The sequence below is a fragment of the Onychostoma macrolepis genome, chromosome 05 (assembly GCF_012432095.1).
Source record: "Onychostoma macrolepis isolate SWU-2019 chromosome 05, ASM1243209v1, whole genome shotgun sequence".
NCBI lineage: Eukaryota > Metazoa > Chordata > Actinopteri > Cypriniformes > Cyprinidae > Onychostoma > Onychostoma macrolepis.
The window spans coordinates 12,814,637-12,841,967 of record NC_081159.1 but is presented as its reverse complement, the minus strand read 5'-3'; the positions used below and the strand labels follow the sequence as shown (position 1 = coordinate 12,841,967).

Sequence of the window (27,331 nt, the reverse complement as noted above, 5' to 3'; positions counted from 1 at the left end):
TGTAGATTGGAAATATAAATAATATTAAAATCTTCTACAATAACACAGTTTTTTTTTTTCCGGTAAACAATTCGCTCTGCGGGTCTATAGGAACCATTGGTCAGGAAACGATGTTCCACACGGACTCTTTCATGGCGCGGTCGAGATGTTTGTTTTCGTTACCATCATAATTGTCTTTGTGACTTATACTATTTCTATGAAGCTTGTGTATTACAGATACAGTCAGTTATGGCCACGCTTACGGAATAAAATATCCACCCCTTTATACACCGTTGGAAGCGCGAGTTTTTGTCCAACACAAGAGAGGTCCAGCGCGCTCTTACGGAACTCAGAGGATGACAAGCCGCGCGTTCCAGCCAGCGAGACTCGAGCTCTGTTAGTCACTGCACATCCAGATGATGAATGCATGTTCTTTGCACCTACAGTCTTAAAACTTGTTGAATCACAAGCAGCTGTTTATTTGTTATGTTTGTCGACAGGTAGGTTTACTAGTCCGTAAATAAAATCATAATCGTAACCATAACCTGAATCGTTTTTCAGTTGTAATGAAAATTCTTGGTTATTTATATAAAAAAGAGAACATTTTTACTTTGATCTTGAAAATATATGTTGTTTAATAATGTAATTTGCACAAATACTGTACTTTGTGTTCTGAACTGATTAAATAAAAGAAATCTGAACGTCTGAAGTATTTGGAATGCTTTTAAAAGAGACACTTAAAATGTTTCTGCAATGCTCAGGCAATTACAACAATCAAGGACTACAGCGCAAAGGAGAACTGCTTGACAGCTGTGCAGTTCTGGGAATCCCATCTGATCATGTCACCATCATTGATGACAAGTAAGGGCAGCACACACAGTTTTCACCTTAAAATGCAAAAGCCTGCATCATTTACTCACCCACATGTTGATCCAAAACTGTTCACTATCATTGAATGGGGTGGGGGGATGAATGTCGACTGAAACTGTCCCTAATATTCTGTCTAAGCTAATTTTGTGTACCATAGAAGAAAGAAATTAATATTCAAAAATTCAGTTTGAAACAACATGAGGGTGATATTAAAATATATATATATATATATATATATATATATATAACACTTTAAACGTCTTCCTCCGCAATCACCTGAAGAACTTTTTAAATAGAAATCCAGATAATTGAGATTTTCATTAATTGTCTTGTTCACCAAGGCTGCATTTATTTGATCAAAAATACAGTAAAAGAGATATATTGTGAAAAATTATAACAATATAAAAGTTTTATATTTATATTAAAAAGTTGTATATTTAAATTGAAGTTTTTAAGAGAAAAAATTAAATACTTTTATTCTGTAAGGATGCATTAAATTGATCAAAAGTGATCAAAGATTTATTTTTCAAATAAATCCTGTTCATCAAAGTTTCCTGAAAAAAATGCATCATGGTTTCTACAAAAATATTAAGCTGCAACTTGTGTGTATAAATGTGTGTATATATATATATATATATATGTATATATAAGTATGATGATGCAAAGCCATTATGTGACAGATTCACAGGTTTTCTCCCACAATGCAGTTGCTTCTAACAAAGGAACATGATAAAAACCTCACTTGATGAGTAAGATGCAAGATGAGCCCTACCAAGCTTAAGCATAAGCTTGGTAGGGATCTCAAAAACATACTGCAAGCTTAAAATATGAATTATTCTTTTTTTACTCCTCTGAAACACCTGGATTTGAAATCTAAACGGATCTAAAGCATAAGATAATGAAGACAATACATCAGCTACCAACACTGACGATAATCCCTACTCTATTCTTAGTGGGGGTGTTTCATTAGTCCTCTGAAAATAAACGTTCAGGTCCAGTGTGGCCTTCCCCCCGAGGCTTTAGCCGCAGTGAGGACACCCATTAAGTGCGTACCACGCTGGGTCTGACCACTCCTCTTCTCCCCTGGCTGCCCTGTGAGCAAACAGTGGCAGGCCTACAAATGAAACACCTCCATTCTTGTCACAACAGAGGCACAGACAGCTCAAGCTGATGTATGGGTGCTCACTCTGTCACCGGTGGACATAAATGACCAGGCTGAGAGACTAAAGAGGGTAGTCCTCCACCCCCCTGAGAACTCTATGCTGACACGGCCTGAAAAAAAGAGTCCATGGGGAAGGATTGTCTAAAATAGTCAATGTGATTCCACAATATCAGTTTGATGATGTTATGAGCTCCTTCACATCTGTGTGGTGTTATCTATAGATTGGCAGAAGTAGTCTTATAGAAACACATATCAGTAATATGTAGTTTATGTGTAATATAAAGTTGGGGTCAGTAAGATTCTTAATGTTTTTTTTTATTGATTTTCTATTTCATATAAATGCTATTGTTCTGAATTTTATTCTTCAAAGAATGCTGGAAAAAATGTATCATAGTTTCCACAAAAATATTAAGGATTAAATGTATCTTGAGCATTAAATCAGCATATTAGAATGATTTCTGATGGACCATGTTACACTGATGGATAAATATACTAAAATAGAAGTAATGGCTAAATATATTAAAATAGAAAACAGTTGTCATAATATTTCACAATATTACTATTTTTTACAGTAAATAAACACAGCTTTGGTGAACATGAGAGTCTTATTTCAAAAACATAAAAATTCTTAACCCCAAACTTTGAATTTGTGCTGAATGCCAGTTGTCCCATCCATGGTTCAGTAGACATACATGATACACATAAGGATAATAGTGATCTTGACTAAAAACAAAAACATGGGCTTATCAGTTGTCACAGTGCACACAGCAGGGAGGAACGAGGAGACAAGGATAACTCAAATAACAGTCTTTAATGAATCCAAGCAAGGCAGGGCAAGACAAGGCAAGGTTGACAGTAGCCACACCTGAACTGAATAAACTAATAATTACACAGAACAAGGACAGGAACATGACCAAATAAGGAAACAAGGGGCCGGAACACATGACACACGACAGAGGACTGTCATCAGTCAACAGAACATTTTGCAGTGTTCTGCAACCAGGGACCTGGATAGATGAGTTTTGGGTGCAATCCTAGTAAAAGTATCATGGTGATGTGTTCCTTACATCCTCAGTGTCATGAGGTTAGTAAGGCAGATGCTTTTATCCAAAGCAATGCTTATTCCAAGGACAACCTAAAGTTAAGTGCCTTGCTGAAAGCCACAATGTTAATGGGCTCAGACTTTTCTGTGGTGATTTTAGGGAAAAATCTGCAGACAAAAGTGAGTAAATGGAGCTATGAGTACATTTTGCATCCAAATATTTAGTAAACACATGATGTGTAGAACGAACGGCAGATGTTTTAGTTCTGCTGAAATCTGCAGTTCTTTCTGTAGATGTCTCGACATACAGGGCCTGGCGATGGCTTGTTCGGAGCCCTGCTATGACCTATTACACCACCACCGCACGCTTATATGTATTTTCAGTAACTGGCATTAGTCATCTTTGGATGTTTTTATGGGACTCAGATGTTATAATATCATCTGAAGTTCAGCCAGATAATGTGCTGCTGTTGCATTTATGCAAACCAGCTGTGTGGGGTGGGGGGAGATCATTTTAGACATGATTAAAAAATGTTGTCTCTTCACAGCATACTTCTACTGCTAACACCTTCTTTCAGAATGTTGAAGAATTTTCAGTCATTTCATTTTTTGTGCTGAGTAAACTCAAACCTTTTTTTTATTCCCAAAGACCCTAAACCCACATTTGGGAAAAAAATGTAGTTAGGAAGTAATCCTTCAGCATTTCAGATACTAGAGATGCACCGATGTATGTATAAAAGCAATTATTTCACTATCGGCCATTGGCCGATTGTTCAAAATCAGCCAATGATCAGGGCTGATTATATCCTGTCAATAAAAAGGCTGCGGAAAAACGTGTCAGATTGCAACTCATACTTTGAGTGAAGAAAATCTCTGTTGAATTTAGGGCTGTCAAAATTAACGTGACAATAAGGCATTAACAGTTTAAAAAAAAAAGTGACATTAAAGCAGGCTCTATTTGACCAGACGAATCACCCGTATTCAAGCCAGCATTGCCAGATCTGCAGTTTTTCTCTACACCAAACATTTGTAGGACGCCTCGCATTCAATAATCACAAAGAGCTCTGTGCTTTCTTACTTCTGATAAGAAACAAACTCTCAGCTTTCAAATCCTGTACATTCTATCACGAAATACAAACAATGAATGCCGTTTTGACGCTTTTAAATGTGATGTGACAGTTCGCTATTGCACCTCAGTTCAAGTTCAAGTCTCTTCCAGTTTAATAAGTTATAGCGCAAAATACACGAGTGTACATCATAAGATGTTGAAAGATACAGCATGGCTTACCAAAATGTATCATGTCTGTCTAATGTAATCACTCAATCGGTGTTTCAACCGCAGAAAGATGCCAATAGCAAAGTTATTCCGCTGTTCACAGTTCATTAGTTAGCTACAAAACGACACTGAAGAGGAGCTTTTTTACTTATAATTAGCCTATATATGTCTGTTTTGCTTACATCTATGCGACCACATCAAATTTTAACTCGCACATAACTATCGATATTGGCCGATATCATTCTGAATAATCGGCTATCGGTATCAGGAGAGAAATTCATTATCGGTGCATCTCTATCAGATACCACATGGATTTGGATTTTAGCTTGCAGCTGGACTGAAAAAGTAATTTTCTTAAATGTTTAGATGTTTTACTTGAAAACAGTGTTCTTTAATCTAACAAATTTAGTGAAGGTTTATGCTGAAAATGTGGAAAACAATTGCCATTGGGTTCAACTTAATGGAAAAAATCAACTTAATGGAACGGACTTTATGAACAATCTCTATTGGCTCTGACAGGACAAAGCAATCTTGATATGATCCACCTTTACGCTAAAGGTATTTAACGCTTTTGGAACTCACTGCTAACACATGTTTTAATATATGTTGTTATATGTTTTAATATATTCCAGAGGCTATATATACTAAAATATTATGCTTACAGTTAACACACACACACACACGTTTGTTTTTGTGAATTGTGGGGACATTCCATAGGTGTAATGGTTTTTATACTGTACAAACCGTAGTTTCTATCACCCTACACCAACCCAACATCTAAACCTACCCCTTACAGGAAACTTTCTGCATTTTTACCTTCTCAAAAAAACTCATTCTGTATGATTTATAAGTCTTTTGAAATATGGGGACATGGGGAAATGTCCTCATGAATCACCTTCTCCTTGTAATACCTATGTCATACCCATGTCATTATAAAAATTTGTGTCCTCATATGTCACAAAAACATACGCACACACATATCTATCTATCTATCTATCTATATATATATATATATATATATATATATATATATATATATATATATACACACACACACACAATATTACAATATAATATAATTTGTTGTGATCAACAGTTATTAGAGATATGACAGAATGATTTTGATGCTACCACAGTTTTCTATGGGGGGATACTATACTGGAAGCTTGCATAGAAAAGATTTTAATAGAAATGTAGCCAGTGACCAAGCTTAGAGTAGGGGTGGGCAATATGACCAAAAACTGATGTAGTTATTTTTGGTTTTAGTAAGGTTTTTTTATAATTTATAATTAGATATAAATTTTCATAATTCTTGTCACCGCTGTCAATATCACATAAAAACTAATACAAGCCTGAAAAAAAAGAGAAAAACTCAATCTTACTGAAGTAATTAGTACAAGCAATAGGACAAAACTACAATAAATAAATAAGAATATTATATAAATTAACCAAAAACACTGCATAGTTTCACTGTGTAAATAAAATGTCTTATTATTAAAGTTACAAAAGTGATTTAGATTTTCTCTCATTGTTGTTTGATTAACACGAATGACAGACAGGAGGAATAATAGGCAGCTTCCCCTTTAAGACTGAACACTCGGATCATATATACTGTTACACATGCGTTTTCATTTTCAGCTGTTTACTTTCACTTAAGACCTATTGTGTTTACGAATACGAGGATACTTGCAAAGACGAGCATTTTCATACATATAAGTATGTGGATTGACTGTTTAAGGCCAATAAAGCAACAAAAATACTCACGTGCACTATGAGATTCGTGTGCGCGGCCTGCGCGTGCCGCTCAGACTGCGCTCAGAAACAGTCTCACAGAAAGCACGCTTAAAACAGCTTAAAATCACTCGTTTTTAAACCGCAATGCATGAAAACGCGTGCAAACGATAAATTTTCGTGACCACGGCGTAAAGATAAAGACAAAAGTCCAAAATTTCTGCCGGTTGACAAATTTCTATTGAAATATTTATATCGCCCTCTCCTAGCTTAGAGTAGCCTTTTTTTCTTTTTGGAAAGCAATTTTATTTTTCTTACTGTAGTTTTAAAAACCTGACTAAAGATTTGTTTGAGTTCCCTGAAAACAACACGTAATATCTTGTTTCACACATTTTTAGTATTTATTTTTTTTTCTATCTAAGCTATTAGTAAAGGTCCATCCCATCCCAGTCAAAATGTCCATTTAGAAATGGGTTTTGGGTTATTGTAAAAGATTTTAAAAGTAGGACAGGCAGGATGATAATAAACTCCAGATAGTTTATACTCATAGTCTTTAGCTGGTCCAGATCCTCTGGAAATTATTGCAAGCTTCTTGCTGATAAAGCATATGAAGGCATTTTAGATGTGGGAAAAAAAAATTTCAGACACTTTGCTTCAATGGGTTTTTGTTAAATGAGATAAGCCAGAGTTTTCCTGTCCACCCAAGGAACGGCAAGCAAAAATATTATGCATGTGTCACAAATTCCAGTTCTCCCAAAAATTTGCATAGTCATGCTAATATGTTTTTCAGGCTGGTTTCCAAGTGCTGTGACCCACCCTGCCTGCAGCTCTTCCCTGCATGAATCCGTTCCTTTAGTAAAGTGCGCTCTAAGCTTCCTTCTTGCCGTTGGTCTTATCGTGCTTAAGTGCTGCAGAGCCCCAGAGGTCCCAAACACCATCGCCTGGCTGAAACCTCTCCACATTTAGAGTTTGTTAGTTCTTGGAAGCATGGGAAAACTAAAGCATAATGGACCGGCTAGCTGTCCCCTGAGTATGTGTGTGACTGATTGTTTCAGAGATTATACTTTTACTTGGGCTGACATCTAAGCATTCCCAAATTTAACGAGACAATATTTCCTGGTTTGTTGTACGATTGGACACTGAGATACGCCCTTGTTTTGACTGCTTTGGACACGGCTGTCAAATTTACCTCTATTTGGGTCGTTCAGCTCTAACATATGATGTTACATACAAACCCTATGTGTGTGTGTGTGTGTGTGTGTGTGTACGAACCCTTTGTGTAACTGCGGGGTCAATGACCAGTCGTCTTGTTTTAGACTGCTCTAGAGGCGGTACACGGAACCAGGGTGTGTTCTGAGAAGCCTGGGAGTGTTTGTGTGTGTTGACTAGGTCATAAGTATCATGTAAACTCAGACACCCACCTGGAACTTTCATAATCAGCTGGCACAACACCCAATCCGCCTGTATATCTCTCTCTATTGCTCGCCCTAGCTTTATTTTTTAACCTAATGTACACACAGAATAAACTTTGATCCTTTCTGACTCACTCTATCTTTTCCTCGCTCACCTTCTCCACCGTATCACAGTCTTCTTTGTCTAGGAGCTGACACTGTAATTTTTATGATCCTTTCCTCTAGTCATTCACAAGCACGTACACAAACACGCAAGGGTTTAATCTCACCTCGCATTTGGAAAAATCCCTGATCACGAATGACAATAAGTACAGCATAGATCACTTCACTCTTAAATACTCTATTCGAGGTCATCCTAATCTGTTTTTCGATTTTATCTACAGTATGTTACAGAATTGGCTGGAGATTCCAACCAAAGCATAGTTAACTGACGACTGCAGTGAACTGATAATGCATAAATCTGAAAGATGAGCTTCTGGGTCTTGTGTTTGCATAGCATGACCTCAGCAGACTGTGGTAATCTCTAGCTTTCATGTGCACGTTTAAGCTTTTGTGTGTGTGTGTGTGTGTGTGTGTGTGTGTGTGTGTTTGAGCGTCTGAGTCGAGGCAGGGTCATCTGGGCTCTGAGCTGGTTCAGGAAAGGTTGCTGTGTAGTGATCAGGATTGGTGTGCATGCAGTGATCCTATTCATTCCCTGCTGTCAGCAGCGCTGACCGCTGTTGTACAGAGAGTTCTGAACACACACACATAAACACTCAACTGAGTAGATGAAGGTTACATAAGTGCACATAGTTAGAGTGACAAAGTCTTGTGGACTTTAGTCTCCGTCGCAGACAGCACGGCCACAGACTGCTCACTCACGTACATTGTATGCAGAACTGGAAAAAACTGGTTGAAGTCCTTAGTTTATCAGTCCACCAGGAAGGTACTTGGTCTAGTCGCTGGATTTACAAAGTTTAAAAAATTCTTCCATTCAAAACAATTACTGTTCTTTCTATTCATCAAACATTTCTACAAAAATTAAGCTGTACTTAATAATAATAAATGTTATGAATGAAATGTTTCTCATCATAATAGTTTGATTTCTGAAGGATCATGATACTCAAGACTGGATTAATGGAAACTGAAAATTCAGCTTTGTCGTCACAGGAATAAATTACATATGAAAACAATAGTGTGTTTTTAATACAGTTTTGGTCAATATTAGGTATTTATCTGCATATTTCATATTACTATAATATTAATTATTTGTTTATGCCTATTTCTGCCTATTATAGATTTGTTTTGTTGTCTAGTGATAACTTAACAGAAACATTTTTAGTTTCTTTCATCTCATAATGAATAGTTATCCATAATTCATTATATAACATTGATTTGACATTGACTAATCTGTTGATTTTTCTTTTTTTCTTCTTCTTTTAGACAAAATACAATTGATTTTAGTATCAGCTTATCAATATCAGCTAGAATTTTAATTTCGGTGCATCCCGACCCTAAACGTGAAGAAAACGAACAGGTTGGACACTGTACCTTTTGATCAGACAGTTCTTCCTGTTTAAGCTGGTGGGGTTTTTTTAGCCAGAATTAGCTGAAGAGTGGATCAGACTTTATGCCAACTCTCAAAGGTCTGAAATTTGAGACTATGTAGACCTCATGAACTTGTGGTTATCATCTCTAATTATATCTGCATAGACTTGTTTGCTGGCAATTTGAAGTTGTGTTTCTGATTCATTGAATTGTAACGACATGCACAGCATATAGGAGTGTGCGTGATATCCATTTCATTTTACACTCTGATTGTAAAGTTTTGTTGTAAATTAACTCGTGCCATCTCAGAGTGTGTCCTTTTGGGCTCTGAATGGGTCGTGTGACCCTCCTCTCAGAGCTGCTTTGCTCTCTCTCCAGTGCACAGCTGCACTGACCGCCTACACTCTGACTGAGGCAATGCATCATGGGAGTGCTTTTGTGATAAGAGCACATCTGAACACGCTCCACTGAACTTGTACTTAGTCGACCCCCTCACTCTTTTTCTCTCTTTTTCTGTATTATTCATTGAGGCAGACAGATGTACTCTCCGTTTGTCTGAGCACAGACCACACAGTCCACCTGCCTGGCAGGGTGACATCAGGTTGAGTGCCTGTCCTCCTTTTACTTCCTCTGACAGTTCTCTCTCTTTCCGTGGGTGTTAGTTTAGTTTTTGTAAGATTGTCCTGCATGTTTTCCTTAAACTTGGCGGACATAAGTACGGTTTCTCAAGAAAGAGTTCTTGCATTTTCACAGATGCTGTCAGCAAATATTTGTTTCTCATTTTATTTCAAATCAAATTTAATAATTCAATAATTAAATGGGAATTTAAAGAAACTTACTACTAAATAAAATTACTATTATTAATATAGTATAGTATAGAAGTCCACTTCCAATAAATAGAAGAAAGGGATAAAAGGGTTAAAAGGGATAGTTCACCCAAAAATGTAAAATTCTGTCATTAATTACTCACCCTCATGCTGTTCCAAACCCATAAGACCTTCGTTCATTTTTGGAACACGAATTAAGATATTTTTGATGAAATCCATAATTTTGTGAAGCTACGAGAATAGTTTTTGTTGCACAAAAAAAAAAGACTTTATTCAACAATTCTTCTCCTCCGTGTCACCATAGTGCTATTTTGGACAACCTTGTTTACGTTTCGAGCAAAGTACGCGCATGCGTCGTGGTACTCTGACTTTGAATAAAGTTGTTATTATAGTTTTTTTGTGCACAAAAAGTATTCTCATAGCTTCATAAAATTACGGTTTAACCACTGATGTCACATGCACTATTTTGTCGATGTTCTTGGTGCCTTTCTGGGCCTTGAACGTGGTAGGACCCTTGCTGTCTATGGAAGGTCAGACAGTTCACAGATTTCATCAAAAATATCTTAATTTGTGTTCCGAAGATGAATGAAGGTCTCATGGGTTTGGAACAGCATGAGGGTGAGTAATTAATGACAGAATTTTCATTTTTGAGGGAACTATCCTTTAAAAAAAAAAAAAAGAATAGGACATTGAATTACTGAATAATAATGCACACCTGAGGTGGTAATGCAACCAAGTAACTCTCAACAGTGTTCAGCAACAGCAAGTAATAGCGAAGCTGTAAATTTAACTGAATCAAAAAAGTGACATTACAACAACCTTGCTACTGAGAAATGTCGTAGCTTTCAGGTCACAAACTATTTTATCGAAAACATTGACGCTGAGGCAGCACTGACAACATGTTTCTGTGTCCTGTGTTCTTTATGTAATTATGACTTTTTAACTCATAATTTTGACTGTTTGTCTCATAATAACGACTTCAGCTTTTAATTGTCTTTTCAGTTTATAATTGTCTTTTTAATTACTTTGTCATAGTATGACTGTGTCATAATTATTACTTTTTAATTTCAATTTTGTTATTTCAACATTTATTTTTACCTCACAATTGTGACAGTTTTTAGTATTAATGGCTTAATTATGACTTTAATGTTGTAATTATTATTTACCAAAGCATGATTTGTTTTATGTTGCGGAAATGGACTTGCATAAAGTAGCTTTAAAACAACCAACATATATTTAATATTTTAATAAAATGAAAATGCATAACTGCTTTGGACAGTAGCGACGAGGAGAAAAGAATAGCATTCATTGCCCTCCATATTTAATTATAAATTGATTCTGCAAGGAAATTAAACCCTGTGTGATTTATAGGCTGTAGGAAGAGGACAGAAAGTCAGGTCGGGTGGGTGTCGGGGCTGATGGCAGGTCAAGACCCTCAGAGAGATGAGCTCTGTTAACACAATTACCAGACAGCACTGCAAATGCACTGCCTGCCAAGAGCTTGTCGGGGGGGGACACTGTCCTTCTTTGGGAACATTTGGGGTTTCTGTGTCTCTTCCAAGGCAGAAACATTCAACTGATGTGTTTGCTACCATTTGTCTTGATTTTCTCTCCCTTCTTCTTTTCATCATAAAGCAATGTTCTCTGTATTATATCTTGGAAGCTGCAGGACTGTTTTGTGCCAAGTATTTGAGATTGTTATTTCATTTTAGTGTTCTAAATTTGGCTGAAATAAGCTGTTTGGCTGCTCCTGAACATCTAAATGAATGAAGAATCTAGCTTGAGCTTTCCAGCTTTCTGCACTAAAGACTGATAATAGTGCTTCTTAAACTCCATAAATCTGTGCAAATATGACTGCGAACCTGAGCTCCTTTCAGTCAGAACTTGTTTGTGCAGGAAGGGTTAACTGTCGTTCAGCAGTCAGCATTTCCCAGCATGCACTGGGGCCTCGTAACGGAAAGGCAGCCAGGGCCCCATGTGACCAGACAAAACAAACACTGCCAAACCCCCACACCCTCCCCACCCTCCCTACCCTCCCTCTCTGCTCTCTCTCACACACACACCGCCTCCTCAGTAGGCTAAAGTTCATCTGCTGCATTCAGATGCCTGCAAGCAATTACACATCCACATGCAGTGAGCGAGTGAGCGAGCAAGAGAGAGGAGGGAGGGAGGGAAAGGAGAGGTTACTATGGGGCATTTGACACTGTTGCTATAGCGAGGCCAACACTCTGCCTTGATCCATCCTGAAAAACGTCAGATAGAGCATGTGTCTTTTTTTCTTTCTTTCTTTATTTTATTGTTCTTCTCTCTTTCTGTCCTATGTTCTCTTGTTATTGGTTCTGGAAGGTTAAAAGTCTAATGTGCGATTTTTGTTTTACTAGCTGCAAAAAAAATGGCCCAGCTGGGCTGGACATAACAATGGCTCAATCAATGGTGTTTGGGACAGGACTGTCTGTTTGCCAAAGTTCACCCACAAGTCTGTCGTCATTTACTTATCCTCATGCTGTATTGATGCTGCATGACTGACTTTTTTCCTTTGGACACTGAATGTGAAATTTTGAAGAGTATCCTGGCAGTTCCATAATAAAAAAAAAGTGAGAGGGAGCCAGGTTGTCAAGCTCAAAAATGCCGAAAAAAACACCATAAAAGTACTGTAAAAATTGCCCATATGACTCATGTGCTATATTCCATGTCTTCTGGGGTTATATGATATCTTTATTTGAAAATCAGACCAAACAGAGACATGTGAGAGCCAAAGCGGTTAAGCATCATTGTGATCATTAACAATGTAATAATTTTTTGTTGAATACGACCTATGCAATCTGCTGAGGGGAAAATGATCAGTTAGTTAAGACTGGTCTGTTCACACAAATGAAGACTTAAAAAAGTGATACTTTATGATACTTTGCTTTTCTGTAATTTTGGAGCTTGACATAACCAGTTCTCATTCAATTTGTAATTGTGAAAAAGAGCAGCTAAGCTGCAGAATACATCATAAGACATAAATTCATGGCAATATTTTCTTTAAATTGTGTAAGATACGCACATAGAAAGACTTCTTTCATATCATTTCATATTCATATCTCATTTTCAGTCTCTTTGTACGTCTATCATATCCTAACTGCTACTGCACCCGTAATTTCCTAGTCAAAGCCTTTTCTATAGCCAGCATATCACCTCGCACCCACCCCGCCTCTGATATGGTGTTCTCCAGAGCCGACCCCATGACCCTGACCAGCATTTGATTTGTGTGCTGATCCATCACAAAAGAACAGAAACAACTGTCAAGCCCCATTGTGAGTATAGGAGAGGACAGAGGGAGGTGGCCTCAATTCAACTCACACTGTTTCTCTCTATCTTTTTATCTGTCTCTGCCTCACTCTGACTTTCACTCCCCCTCTTCTCGTCTTACCCCGTGACCTTGAGCTGGGATATTGCTGCCGGCTGTCTTTAACACATTCAGTGCCAAATGGTATGCAGTGCCAGCCCAACCCTCTCAGCCAATCACAGTCCACTTTAGCCTGCCGTTTCCGATATCTGACCACTGAATCAGTGTAGATAGAGTCCTCTAGCGGTTTTGTTTGCCCTTCTGCCTGTCAGAATCCATGTTTAACTTTTTTTAGCTTCTTCTCTTGCTTTCTCTGACTCTGTTTCAAAAACATGCTGTTAAGCTATTGACACATTCACTATAAGAAAGGCTGTATTTTTGAACTTCAAAAAATAAAACAGAAAAATATTAAACAGATATTAAACTCTTTTTAACATTGATGATAATGTTTCTTGAGCACCAAATCAACATATTAGAATGAATTCTGAAGGATCATGTAACGCTGAAAATTCAGCTTTGCCATTACAGGAATAAATTACACTTTAAAATATGTGACCCTGGACCACAAAACCAGTCTTAAGTCACTGGGGTATATTTGTAGCAATAGCCAAAAATACATTGTATGGGTCAAAATTATCGATTTTTCTTTTATCCCAAAAATCATTAGGATATTAAGTAAAGATCATGTTCCATGAAGATATTTTGTAAATTTCTTACTGTAAATGTATCAACTTAATTTTTGATTAGTAATATGCATTGCTAAGGACTTCATTTGGACAACTTTAAAGGCAATTTTCTCAATATTTAGATTTTTATTCACCCTCAGATTCCAGATATTCAAATAGTTGTATCTCAGCCAAATACTGTCATATCCTAACAAACCATAAAACAATGGAAAGCTTATTTATTCAGTTTTCAGGTGATGCATAAATCTCAATTTTGAAACATTGACACTTATGACTGGTTTTGTCGTCCAGGGTCACATATAGTAGTCAACATTTGAAGTGGATCAAAAAAGTTAATCAAAGTTGTCCTACAATGGCTTAAAATACTGTCTATGTAGGCAGCCTACTATGTTTTGGAGCTTCTGTCTCTCGTTCTTGACCCTCAACTGTTCTCCTTATCTTTCTCTCTGCTCTTCTAATATTTGATGTTTGATAAAGGTGTCTAGGAGAAAAAAAATAGCTAGAGAACTAAACAACATGTGCTTAACTGATTGTCCACAGTGGGCGGTGCCTCTTCTGACCCCAATACATTACACAGCAGCTATGTGTTCAAGTGAAAGTTGTGTGTGAGAAAGAGAAAAAAAGAAAGAGAGAGATTGATGCATGGCCCTTGTTTTCCCTGAGCTGTAGTTACAGATGAATGAGAGGAAAAGCCCGGGTGAACTTTGATCCCAGACTTCAGAGAGGACTGTGAGATGCATTCCAGCTGAGCGGTAGTGAGACTGTGGCAGTAAATCAGATAGAGAGACTCTCGCTCACCACTGCAGCCCTCGGGCCAAAACCTGCCCTTCCAGGACCTTGCTGTTTTGTTGCAGCTGTGTGTGTGTTGGCACGTAAATGCTTTTTGCTCAGTCCAAATCAAATTTACACATAGAACATGGACAGAGCCGTATATACACAAACCTCTTCCATCATTTGTCTTTAGTATTATATATAATGCTACTCATTTTTTGTGCTTAAGTCAAGTGAAAAGTAAGTTTCCACACAGATGGAAAATTTGATGGACATTGATAGAGAGCCTGTTTCTCTTCTCATGATAATTGTGACTTTGTCCCAATGTGGCTTTATTTTTTGCAGTGTCACTTTATATCTCACAATTGCAAATTTAACTTTATTTTTCACTTCATTGCACAATTACTTTTTGACTTTTTACTTTACAGCAGAAACAGAAATGTAAAGTGCACACAAAACTGTAAAAATGTAGTTGCCTACATATCTGTTTTTCTTTTTCTCTGTAATATAAGTGTGTGAAATCTACTTATAATGCTTTTATGTTTTTTCCCTCCTCCTTTTGTTCATGCAGAGAGCTTCCAGATGACCCCGCAGTCCAGTGGAGCACTGCACTGATCTCCTCTCTGATCCTCAAACACATCCGAAACTACAGCATAAGTTTGGTAGGAAACTTATCCAAAAGACTGAAGAGTATGTGTACGATTCAATATGACAGTGTGGTACAGTCGTGAAGTTGAGACCACAGAGAGGCCTAAATCTATGAAAGAGTAGAGCGCACTAAAAAATTCTTAAGAAGCAGGAAACAAGTGTGTGCTTTTTCGTAGAACGTTCCCAAAGGATATCTAAAATGTTTACTTTGGTTATTATTAATAATGAATTGAGAACGAATCACTACTTACACAAAAAACATGGATGCAGATGAACTTCAGCAAAGTGACGAAGATAAATATATAATCAATAAACATTTTTAGACCTCTCTAAATAATAGTGTTAAAATAAGGTTTTTAGTTAAGCATAAAAGACTGACCCTGGATCGGATGGAAGTTTAAATTGTTCTCAACTAAGTAAACTTGTTAATACAATTCTTAATTAAAATGAACAAGAAACATATATACGTTCTTTTTTTCTTAGCCCTAAAAACTATTGTTTCTGTATATTAAAACAATTAGCCTTGTCATAATTATAGCAGACATATCTTACCCTATATGGTGGGGGGCTTTGAAAAATGTGTTGGACAATGAGTCAAAGAGGTTGAGAACCACTGATCTGAGCGTTTGCTGCAGAGATTTTCAGAGACTCCAGATCTGATAGCTTGAGTCTTTCTCAAGAGGTTGCTTTGAGTGAGACCGTATCAGTAAGATTAATTCACTCAGGCGAGCTTTTCATTGGCCCCCTGTAATTAGCCCTAATTACACATGCTGTAATATCCCATAATACCGCTGAACTCGGCAGAAGCAGACACATGCGGTTCCCCAGGGTCACTGCTGGCAAGCCAATGCAGAGATATCTATCAGCCTGCACTAAGGACTTCCAGAAAAGATCCCCCAAAAATTTGAAATCAAGATTTGAACAAATGTTTTTCCCTCTTGCGCCTCCTCTCTCTTTCTCACGTGTACTGTTTAGTGTTTTCTTTCTCCTTCCTTCTCCCTCGTTCTCAGCCCACATGCCATGAAATTCCCAAAGAACTAGCATAAACAAGCCAGTAAACAAAACAGTCTTCTTGCAACATCAGTTAGTTTACCTCCATCGACTATCATCCATAAGTGTTCATGCACACATCAGCTGATGCCCTACCTGCCAGACTCCCAGCTACACCAACACACTTTAAACCACACACTCACTAATACAGGCTGAATCCAGTGGATCTGCACACGGTTCCACTGCACCCTTAATTTCATGTTTGATTTAAGCCGGGGAGGCTGTGGAGATGGAAATACTGATGTTGAGCTATAACATTACACTCCAATTTGACTTTGGCTTTCAGACGTGTGGGAAAAGAGTGGTGGCCATCTTGTGCACTTTACCACTCTCTCACAAGGAGCAGAGGATTGTGGGTAGAGCAGTATTACACAAATAGCCTCCTCTGATTTAAACAGATGTGCATTACTTATGTTTGTACCAGACTTTGATTCTGATTCAAACTAAGTCTTTGACTCCTTATGCTTTACATAAAAATGTATGTGTGTGTGCAGACATGTTTATCTTGCATTCTTCTCACAGGCAAATGTCAGTGTGTTTGCATGCACTTGAGAGTTCGAATTCAGTCAGACTGAAGCAGTGATTTATCATTTTAAAAGGTTATGTAAACGCTTTCATTTGACCGAAACTGTACCAGTCCGATTTTTGTTTACATTAAATCAAATTAACCGACACAGATAACGGTATTGTAGCTTGGCTTCGTCCAGCATGTACATGTTATTAAAACTAGGATTGGCCATGACTGGTACTTTGTAAAATTTCACTGTAGCTTGATTATTACCATGTATGTAAACATATTTATATTCTGTCTCTCTGCTGTTCGCAGCATTTGGATTTTTCCTCTCTCTTGTTCATGCCAATAGTCTCTTCTGAAAGCTGACTCACTCGCCTTGTTGTGTTTGGCAACAATCTACATACCTGCCACAATCTATTATTTTGTCAACCATATTTTCCTCCACCCTTGGCACTCTCAAGCTATGTGCAGCAGCCGCTTGGAAAGCACCCATTCCCAAAGACAGAATCCCTCGTCTGGTGACACAGCAGACAATACACAGATAGAAGTGTTTCCACACAGTTCTGGCAACAACTCCCACCAAGTCCACTGCTGAGTCTTCAAATTACTGCTTTTCTTTGGCTTGTGTTCCATCTTATTTTCAAGTTCTTTTCTTTTGCTTGTTTTTCATCTTGTGTTCACCTTTTCACCCCTGTTCTTCAGTGGGAAGAAAGAATGCAGAGGGAAAAAAGCTTTCAAGTAGGGTGGGCGATATGGCAAAATATATATATATATATATATATATATATATATATATATATATATATATATATATATATATATATATATATATATATATATATATATATATATATATATATTTATATATTTATTTATTTATTTATTTATTTATTTATTTATTTATTTATTTATTTATTTATTTATTTATTTTTTCAAGAAAATCACAATTTTATCATGATTCTTAGTCATGTTGGTTTTACTATTTTGCAAGTTGTCTGATACTTAGGCCAAAGTGGGAGAAGATAAAATTCTTTGTCATAATTTTATCTTTGTTATTCAAAAATAAGAACAAAGTAACACATTACAAATGCATATAACGAACAGTGCTTTATTTTTCATTGAATGAACAAATATAAAAATAAAACACTATATACACTTCACTGTATGAATGATACGTTTATTCTTATTAGAGCAATATTGTGAAATAATATTCAGTTAAAACATCAGTTTTCTATTTTAATATATTTAAAATGTCACTTGTTCCTATGATAAATTTGCAGTAGCCATTACTTCAGTGTCACATGATCCATCAGAAATAATTTTAATATGCAGATTTAATGCTCAAGAAACATTTATTATTATTATCAGTGTTAAAAACAGTTGTGCTATTTAATATTTTTGTTGAAACCGTAATTTTTTTTTTTTTGATGAAGATGAAAAGAAAGTTCAAAAGAACAACATTTATTTGAAATATAAATCTTTGGTAACACTATAAATGCATTTGTCATAATAACATTAGAAATGCATTAAATGGAATGTCACTTTTGAAAATTGTATGTATCCTTGCTGAACAAAAGTATTAATTTCTTTAAAAAATTCTTTAAATAAATTATTGCATTTATCATTCTCTGTTTTATGTCATGTGTTTCCGCAGGTACTGACATTTGATGGCAGCGGTGTGAGTGGACATGCAAATCATATTGCCATCTACATGACCCTCAGGTAACCTTATGCAAGAATTAACTCCACAACAACAGGATGCCAGAAGTTAATTAAAGTAGACTTGCAAAGTTAAAAAAACAATAATAGTCACAAAATTCTAAAAATAAAGCAACAGTTACCGCTTCAGCAAGGACATCTTGCTGAAGCGGTACATTAGGTACTTTTTGACATTAGGACAGCTGTTTGATGTGTCATTTTTGTTACAATTTTAAAAAGGAAACAACCTAATATTGCTTATTTAACATGATCTATGTTATTTATATGTGACCCTGGACCACAAAACCAGTCTTAAGTGTCAATTTATCGAAATTGAGATTTATACATCATCTGAAAGCTGAATAAATAAGATTTCCATTGATGTATGGTTTGTTAGGATCTGACAATATTTGGCCGAGATACAACTATTTGAAAATCTGGAATCTGAGGGTGCAAAAAAAAATCGAAATATTGAGAAAATTGCATTTAAAGTTGTCCAGATGAATTCTTAGCAATGCATATTACTAATCAAAAACGACGTTTTGACATATTTACAGTAGTAAATTTACAAAATATCTTCATGGAATATGATCTTTACTTAATATACTAATGATTTTTGGCATAAAAGAAAAATCTATAATTTTGACCCATACAGTGTATTTTTTGCTATTGCTACAAATATACCCCAGCGACTTAAGACTGGTTTTGTGGTCCAGGGTCACATATTAGAGTGGGTCCAAATGGAATGGCAAAGAGCTGATATTGCCCACATACCCTGCTGAACAGTCCAGCATCTCAGCTAGTTATCTTAGCTTAATCAGCACAGTGTCTTCAGTCAAACATCTAGAATTTGCTGGTGAACGGCAAGACTGTGTTAGTCCACAAGTTAGGCTATTACCAAACCAAATACACACAACATAAACCAGCCAGGACCAACCTAGAAACACATACTGGTCTCACAGTAGGACGGCTTGAAGATATTTCATGTCAAATCTGAACACGTCCAGGCTCCTTAATATACACTTGTATTTGGCACCATGTAGTGCAGTGAAGTTGAATGCAAAGTCAATCAAATAAAGAAAGAAACATACTGAAGACTGTCTAAACCCTAATGCACATTCTCAGTATTAAATAAAAAAATGACAAAATAAATTTTTATCTCTTATTTTTCAAGAAATTGTGAGGGGTTTATAAACTATGAATGACAAAAGGGGTGTGCAAACATATGCACTCAACTGTACCTAGGTATATTATTCCAATACTACAAATAATTGCTCACATTGCACACATTGCACACATTCCAGCAAAGCAGCAAAACACTGAATCGGTTCAGAAGGAGAGGAAATCCAAATCCTCTGTCTTGGATCAGACAGTTTGTTGTTTGAGTGTTTGCAACAATTCAGTGTGAAGCAGGACTTTGCCTCATACGTTCACACTGTATGAATCCCAATCATTTCTTCTGCACTATGGTATCAAAGCTTAAATCATTAATACGGGTGACAAAGGCATCCAGACAACAGGAGATAAAGCTTTCTGCTGGTGTGAGGCTATGACTTGCATGAAGCTTCGCAGTAAAACAGCCAGAACAAACAGCGTTCAGTTGTTAAGCAATGTTTGGTTATAAAGAAACAGAGCCAATCTTTTCGGACATCTGTCTCTTCTGGGCTGTTGTAGATGAATTTATTTGTCTGTGTGAGAAGGAGAGCGAGAGGAAGCAGTGGTGAAGTTGGCACTGGGACTGGGTCGTCTCGGGCTGAGCTCTGGGCCAGCACAGGTGGTGTGACTGGGAGAGCCAGGCCATTCCAGGAACTGCATATGGATTTAGAGCTCACTCTAATCTGAGAAAAACCCAGACCTCAGGAAGTGTGTGTGTCCTTAAGGCAAACACACACAGAGAATAATGGGAGAGAGAGAGAGAGACTTCAGTTTCGGTATTCAGAAATCTTAATGCTTTAGCATAGCAAGACATTTTTTGACAATGCTGTGCTTTGTGGGAAGGCCCTTTTCTGTTCCACCCAGGTTCTAAATTTTGTCAAAAAAAAAGAAAAAGAAAAAACAACAAACATTTGTTGCATTTTCTGAGGAAGTATTAATATTTTGTATGGTCTGTTTATCAGGTTCATTTATTTTCTCATTGAAAATATGTTTTTAGAGCATATGTGCTAATGAGTTTGGTGTGTTACATTAATCATATTTGGGTTTTTCTCCTTCATGCCTTTGGGAACAGGCATCTAGCTTCTGCTGGACGACTACCTGAAGGTGAGTCTCGTTAGATTATGTTAAGTAATACATAATATTATGTTAAATATTAGTTTAATTATTAATTATCAGTAAAGACTAGACAGTCTCCCTCATATCTTGCTAGTATGTTTTCTAGGCAAAGTACTCCACCCACTGGTACACTTTATTAAGTACACTCTAGAAAACACTTCCAGTATACTTTCTTGAACATTTCCCAGCATCTACCACTGAACTAGACCAACCCCCTCTTACTTCCGAGCAAGGAAATGTCTGAGATGTGTCTCCATTGTGTCTCAAAGCAAAGAATGATGAGGCTAAAAATATTGATAGATTAGAGCAGAACTGATGCAGGTGAAACGGACAGTTCATGACTCAGACCACTAGAGGTCCATATGCTCTCACACAAAGAAGTGTCCTACGCTCAGTGAGCTAATGATTCAAATATTTTCAAAGGATCATTTCAATGGGCAGTGTTCTTTCTGACTGCTTTCTAATCTGACACATTAACCTAGTGTTTCTTTAATCAGCTAGATCTACTTTCTGATGACCCTGTCAGTTTTAAGAAGTAGCTTGTTCATGCCCTCATGCCCATATCCACTACCATTTAAAAGTTGGGGACTGTAAATTTTCGAAATTATTTTGAAAGGAGTCATACTCACAGAGGCTGCATTATCTGATCCAAATACTGTAAAATTATAATATTATGAAATATTAATACAATTTAAAGTAACTTTATTTAAATATGGTCGATGCATGATCCTTCAGAAGTGATTTTAATATGCTTATTTGGTTCTCAAGAAATATATTATTATCAATGTTGAAAACATTTGAGCTACTTATAATACAACTGTGATTTTTTTTTTTTTTTTCAGTATTCTTTGATGAATAGAAAGTTCAGACAGCATTTATTTAAAGAGGAATCTTTTGTAATAGTATAAGTGTCTTTACTGTCACTTTTGGTCAATTTAAAAGTATTCATTTCTTTCAAAATTTTTTGTAGTAATGTACATTTTGTTTAAACAAAATGTAATTTAAAAAGAAGAAACAAACCTATAAGGTGCAAGTCAACCTATTTGTATTTTTTCTTAATCATTGTATTACTGTATAATTTTTTTCAATTTTATGTAGTAAAGATCCTTGGTAGTATGTAGGCAACACCATCGTCTCAGCACTGCTTATTGCGAATTTATCTCTATGAAATAATTACATCTTAATCTTATAATAAAACAAAAATGGCTGTAAAAGCCTTAGAAACGTTCATTGATGAAAAGATGTGGAAACCCTGTACTAAGCTTACACCTTTTTACATTTTTTAATCTGTCTGTCCCCACAGGTTGTCAGATCTTCTCTCTTCACTCCATCAGCTTACTCAGAAAGTACGTGTCAGTCCTAGAGCTGCCGGTCAGCTGGCTCCTCCCCTCTGATTTCTGCTGCATCATTGGATGGGAGGAGTATAAACGTGCCAAGGTGTGTCATCAATCATGTTTAAACAAAGAGCTTAAGCTCTGATTATACTTAATGACCCCTGAACTAAAACTAGACACACCCTGGATCAGAAATGATTGGTTATGACTTCTAAACTTTACAAGTTTCTCATGTGATTCTCAGTTTTTACAGTCCAGCTGTTTTCAGATGTATTCTCAAATTACTATGAACACAGAACATTCATAACTTACGTGCATAACTGAAAAGCTCCTTCTCAAAAACAACGGCTATATTGCTGATTAACACATTGGTACTTTGAACCCTTACTGTACACATTAACTAATCCTGTTGAGAGGTTCCTCTGTCTAACCTGCCAAAGCCGAACTGGCCCTACCAGTCTGGCTCCTAACAGCAGCATGCAGATTATAGCATGTTCAGCCCTATTGTGTGTTCGTTTGTCATCTTGAGTCAGGTCATCTACTTAATTTCATTAAGTTATATTAATATAAGTCATATAAAAAAAGATAAATCTACTCAGTTATCTACTCAAAAAATGCATGCCATTGCTCTAGTCTTAGTCTGTTCTCCTCTTCCTTCCTCAGAAAGCCATGCTCTGTCATCGCTCTCAGCTGCTGTGGTTTCGCCGGCTCTACATACTTTTCTCACGCTACATGCTTGTAAACACATTCCAGGCCATCACCGTGGAAACAAAGAATGTGAAGATTTATTAGCTTAGATTGTTTTGGGCACTGTTCCTGTCCATGTAGGACTAAAGTTATGCACTGAAATTTTTAAATAAAGGTTTACTTCACGTTTCTTAACTTAATTCCAAATATAATGTCATTAAATTACTGTACAGTGACAGCACATATCAATAAGGTTCAGTCAGCTTATCCAACCTGCAGACACTAATGGAGAACTGCTGGCATAATGAACCTGAGAGACTTTATACCAAACAATACAATATTCTGAAAGCCAGATATCTGGGGAGGTTTAGGTTTAGGGGAGTTAAGCGCTTTAACAGAGCTGTTAAATCCAAAACACAGATTGTGCCTTTGAGTATGCAGGGGATGAAGGACAAAATGCAATTGTGTATATTGTTTACATTTTCTGTTACTGTTGTTATTGATTTATTAAAGTAGAGTTCCAAGTAAAGCACTGTTCCAAATGGATCAATAAGTACTGTACCAAATCTTATGATTCAGTATGGTTTCAAAACTGACATGTATTTCTGATTTCTTTGAGCGAAGTCTGTAACTCTATTAGTTTATGTTCTGTGATGACTTCAAACATATGCCAATGTAGAGCAATGAAAAACTTTTGTTTAAAATAAATTTGATAAAGAGAAAAAAAGATGAACACTTTTTTGTTTTTTGATATTAATTTTTTGTTTTTTTTAATTAGTTTTCCTCATACCCTCAATACAAACAAACATTAACACAATACAAACATGGGTATATATCATTCAACAGTTGTATATGTCTGATGATACATTTCTTAACCCCTTAACTGTCACCCCCCATTTTTGAACATATACATGAAAGTGCACTATCCAAACTTAAACTCTTATAATTCATGAATGCTTTGGAATACAGACATAAGGTTGGACTCTTTTTTAAGAAGACAATCAGCAGATTACTGCAAAAGTGGAATTATTTTAAAATATGAAAGTAACAAAAAGTTATAGAAGTTTAAATTTACTGTAAAGAAAATACAAAATATTATTTTTTTAATATTTTATATAAAATAAATATTTTACATAACAGGTTTTACCCTAAAATTGGCATAAAATTAAAGCCTTATGTCTCAATAAGTTATGTTCCAAATTTGAAGTTGATATGAGAAAAATTGAGGTTCCTGTGAGATTTTATTTAGGGCGTCATACTACAAACAGCCACCGGGTGCCATTCAACTCCATAGAATTTTTTTTGATGCATTTTTCTGTCACAAATGTCTAAATTTCTCTGTCAATTTTACTCAGATTACAAAAAGACCACCAAATATGGAATCCTGAGAGTCAGACCTTTCCGACAATATGTATTTTGCCAAGATTATATAAAGTTTTGATTCTAAAAGACCGTAATACATTGTGTAATATGACACTTGACACCACCCACTAAGGGGGAGGAGACCGCCAAAAGATTTTAAAGTACAATTTCCATGGTAACGCAATGTCCGATTTCAAAATGGTTTTCACAGGATAAATTTTGAGGTTTTAAGCTTTCAAATGATATATAATTTATGATGATTACTCAAATATTTCATAGGGAAAAAAGACAACGAAAAAAAGAGCGCCAAGCGTCCCACAGGTGGGACGGTGACAGTTTTTAAGGAAGCAATATATAATTTAGGGGGAAATAATGTTTTCATTCTAGACTAAAATAAGCTATTTCACAAAAATTAGTTTATACCTGTGCCGTGTATACAAGATGAGTCATGAATCTTTTTGGTCCAATTTCTCAGAAAATAAATATTTATTGTATTTAAGTGAATTTTGTCAACAATTTGGAGTACATTAGCATATACAGTAGGTGTCCTTAAAGCTAACAGACAAATGCCACAAAACTTTAAGTCTGATTCATAGTGTCATTAATATATAATTAAAACTGCCTTGAGAAGCAGGAGTGTGCAATTTAGTCTTAGGGCTTAATTGGCCGATAGAAACAGTGAGTCATGTGTCTGTTGTTGGTTTTGACATACTTCTTATAGTTTGATGCTTCTGCATACTTTTCTCCCAGTTCTGCCCACAGAAGTCTTCTACAGTGACACTGCACACTGTTCCAGGGTCCAAACAGTGAGGTGCCACACCTGTAAACACATGGCAGATTTCTAACTTGTAAAAAGACACGTATAACAGAGCAAACTTTTTTCTTCAACAAAAGATTAATAATTTAATAGAAAACAAGGCACAATTTCAGTCTTTCCATGCAGTAAACTTTCTGTTCAACTCACCAAATCCTTCAGGGTTGGAACGTGGCGTGTAGAAACTCTGGACACCACATGTTTTGCAGAACGTGTGCTTGGCCATGTGTGTGTTAAATGTGTATGTGGTTATGTTGTCTGATCCCTATGAAACCGGATAATTGTATGAATTAGGATTATCTGCATTCTGAACAAATGTACTTTGCACTCTTCATCTACACCAAACATCCAGCCAGAGCTCAAATAGATCCTGTGAACATGCTTCAAATCCCATACCTGCAGCAAGGTGAACTGGGATTTTGGCACAATGAAGTGGCGATTCTGTTTCTTTGTGCAAATACTGCAACTGAGACACAAGAAAGCGAAACAAACAGTAGGTGGGTTACCTCATCAAAAGGGGACTTTAGTCTCTTATATGAAAACAATTACTTTAACTATGAAAAGCTGACACCAATTTGTAGCTAGCATCTCTGATGTACAATGTCATAAATAAAACTGACAATCGTATGATAATCATACTGACATCATAATTCATTTTTCATCACTTAATCTTATATTTTTGTCCAACGTCTGTCCGTAAGGAACTATTTGAAATAGATAACTTTATCATGATTTGAAAATCATGATTATTTACAAATGAATAGGCTATTTGTAGAAATATCAGCATCAAGACTATATTTTACCTTGTAGGGTCAAGACATTGTTGGCAACAACTGATGGCATTAACATTTAAAGACACTCTTTGCCTAAAAGAATGATTTAAGGCTTTTCATTATGTAAAATACCCCCATTTCTTCGAATGACCCAGACGACACTTTCCACTCCAAGGTATTCAGAAAGTCATCCACGTGATCACACAATCACACGTTTTGACCGTTGTACTATGACTGTGTTAATGGCTGTTGATGGTCCTTACTTGCAATTGAACACATGTAAATCTGGAGCACTCCACACCTCAAAACGCACCGCGCCACAGTGGCAACCTCCGGTGTGTTTCACAAGACCATCACGCTCCCTGGAAAAACAAGTTATTTACTTGAGACCATCTGTACCTCATTGGCTAATGTATTTACCAGAGTATGCGATCAAGGGACTTTAGTTAAATATACTTATTGAAGGGATTGCTTTTATTTGGGAAGCAAGATAAACACCCGTGTATTTTGTGTTTAATGTCTACTTTTTTCGATCATTCTTTTGGTTCATAACACTGTGCATGACGCAGGGAAAGATAAGGTTACATATAGCCTACCTTTTGTCTTTAGTTACGTATGCCATTCCTTTAGCACCTCTAACTTAATGTATGTAAACTGGTTGCTTGTCGTCTTCAACCTAACCGGTTTAAAGTGTTAAATCATGCTCTCGTGTAGAACATTCCATACTTTGTTGATAACCATCACTACTGCTTGCAAAACAGAACAGCCTCTGTTGACTGGCTGGGTCACATGCTTCAGCCAGCTCATTTTGCCCTCGGCGTCATGTGGTTCCACCCGTTCAGCTGTTGAAATACAAGCCCAGACAAAGTCCAGGATAATATCAGAGCAGGAAAAACTTGTTTTCTTCGAAACAGGCTGAACTGGTTTGCATAAATATAAATAAGTCATGTATACAGAATACAGATGGTCTTTGAACATTAGTCACATGACTTTTCTGGGGGCCATTGTGTTGTTAAATAAATAACAATAAAGTATGAGTTGCTGTTGATTTCCAAAATGAGTTTAAACCGGTTTGTTTCAACAATATATATATATATATATTAACATTCTGTAATTGTATTGCCTGGTGTTAATAACAGATTAAATTACAGACAGGAATGTATTAAACATTTAAAGTGATATGCACACACTCCTGAAAGTTCAATGTACACAAGATCTGGATCTGAACAAACACTCTTTTGAGTTCAGTCTGATGATGTGGCAACTCATGTGACGTGTATCAGCACGGGTCAGGCAATAATAACCAGGAAATTTCTAGCGATTTTCAGAATATTTATGTTATGTATTTCCTGTAATTGTCTTGGAAAACATCTTTGCTTTTAAGAACACAAAGCAAAAACAATACAAATGACATTATCACTTTAGAAGAGCAGTGAGGTAAAATAGGAATCTCAAATTTATATTAACATAAATGCTGACCAGCTCATTATATTATTAGATCACTTTCAAGTGCCAAGTGTCATTGGGTTAAGATGGAGACCCAAATGTAACAGCAGACAAGACCATATC

The 27,331-nt window shown here is 36.4% G+C and overlaps 2 protein-coding genes across 2 annotated transcripts; one reads left to right on the top strand and one right to left on the bottom strand.

Annotated features, from left to right (window-relative positions):
• Positions 1-83: 83 nt before the first annotated feature.
• On the top strand, positions 84-23,546 carry pigl (phosphatidylinositol glycan anchor biosynthesis, class L). Its single transcript, XM_058774811.1, has 7 exons — positions 84-479; positions 741-840; positions 15,183-15,273; positions 18,478-18,545; positions 20,749-20,780; positions 22,096-22,229; positions 22,790-23,546. The coding sequence occupies exons 1-7, from the start codon at positions 146-148 to the stop codon at positions 22,916-22,918; spliced, it is 888 nt and encodes a 295-aa protein (XP_058630794.1). The 5' UTR covers positions 84-145; the 3' UTR covers positions 22,919-23,546.
• Positions 23,547-23,573: 27 nt separating this feature from the next.
• On the bottom strand, positions 23,574-26,581 carry cenpv (centromere protein V). The gene is made up of 5 exons (XM_058774782.1): positions 26,359-26,581; positions 26,026-26,124; positions 25,386-25,455; positions 25,140-25,254; positions 23,574-24,995 (listed from the first exon to the last, which is right to left on the bottom strand). The coding sequence occupies exons 1-5, from the start codon at positions 26,382-26,384 to the stop codon at positions 24,859-24,861; spliced, it is 447 nt and encodes a 148-aa protein (XP_058630765.1). The 5' UTR covers positions 26,385-26,581; the 3' UTR covers positions 23,574-24,858.
• Between the last annotated feature and the right edge of the window lie 750 nt (positions 26,582-27,331).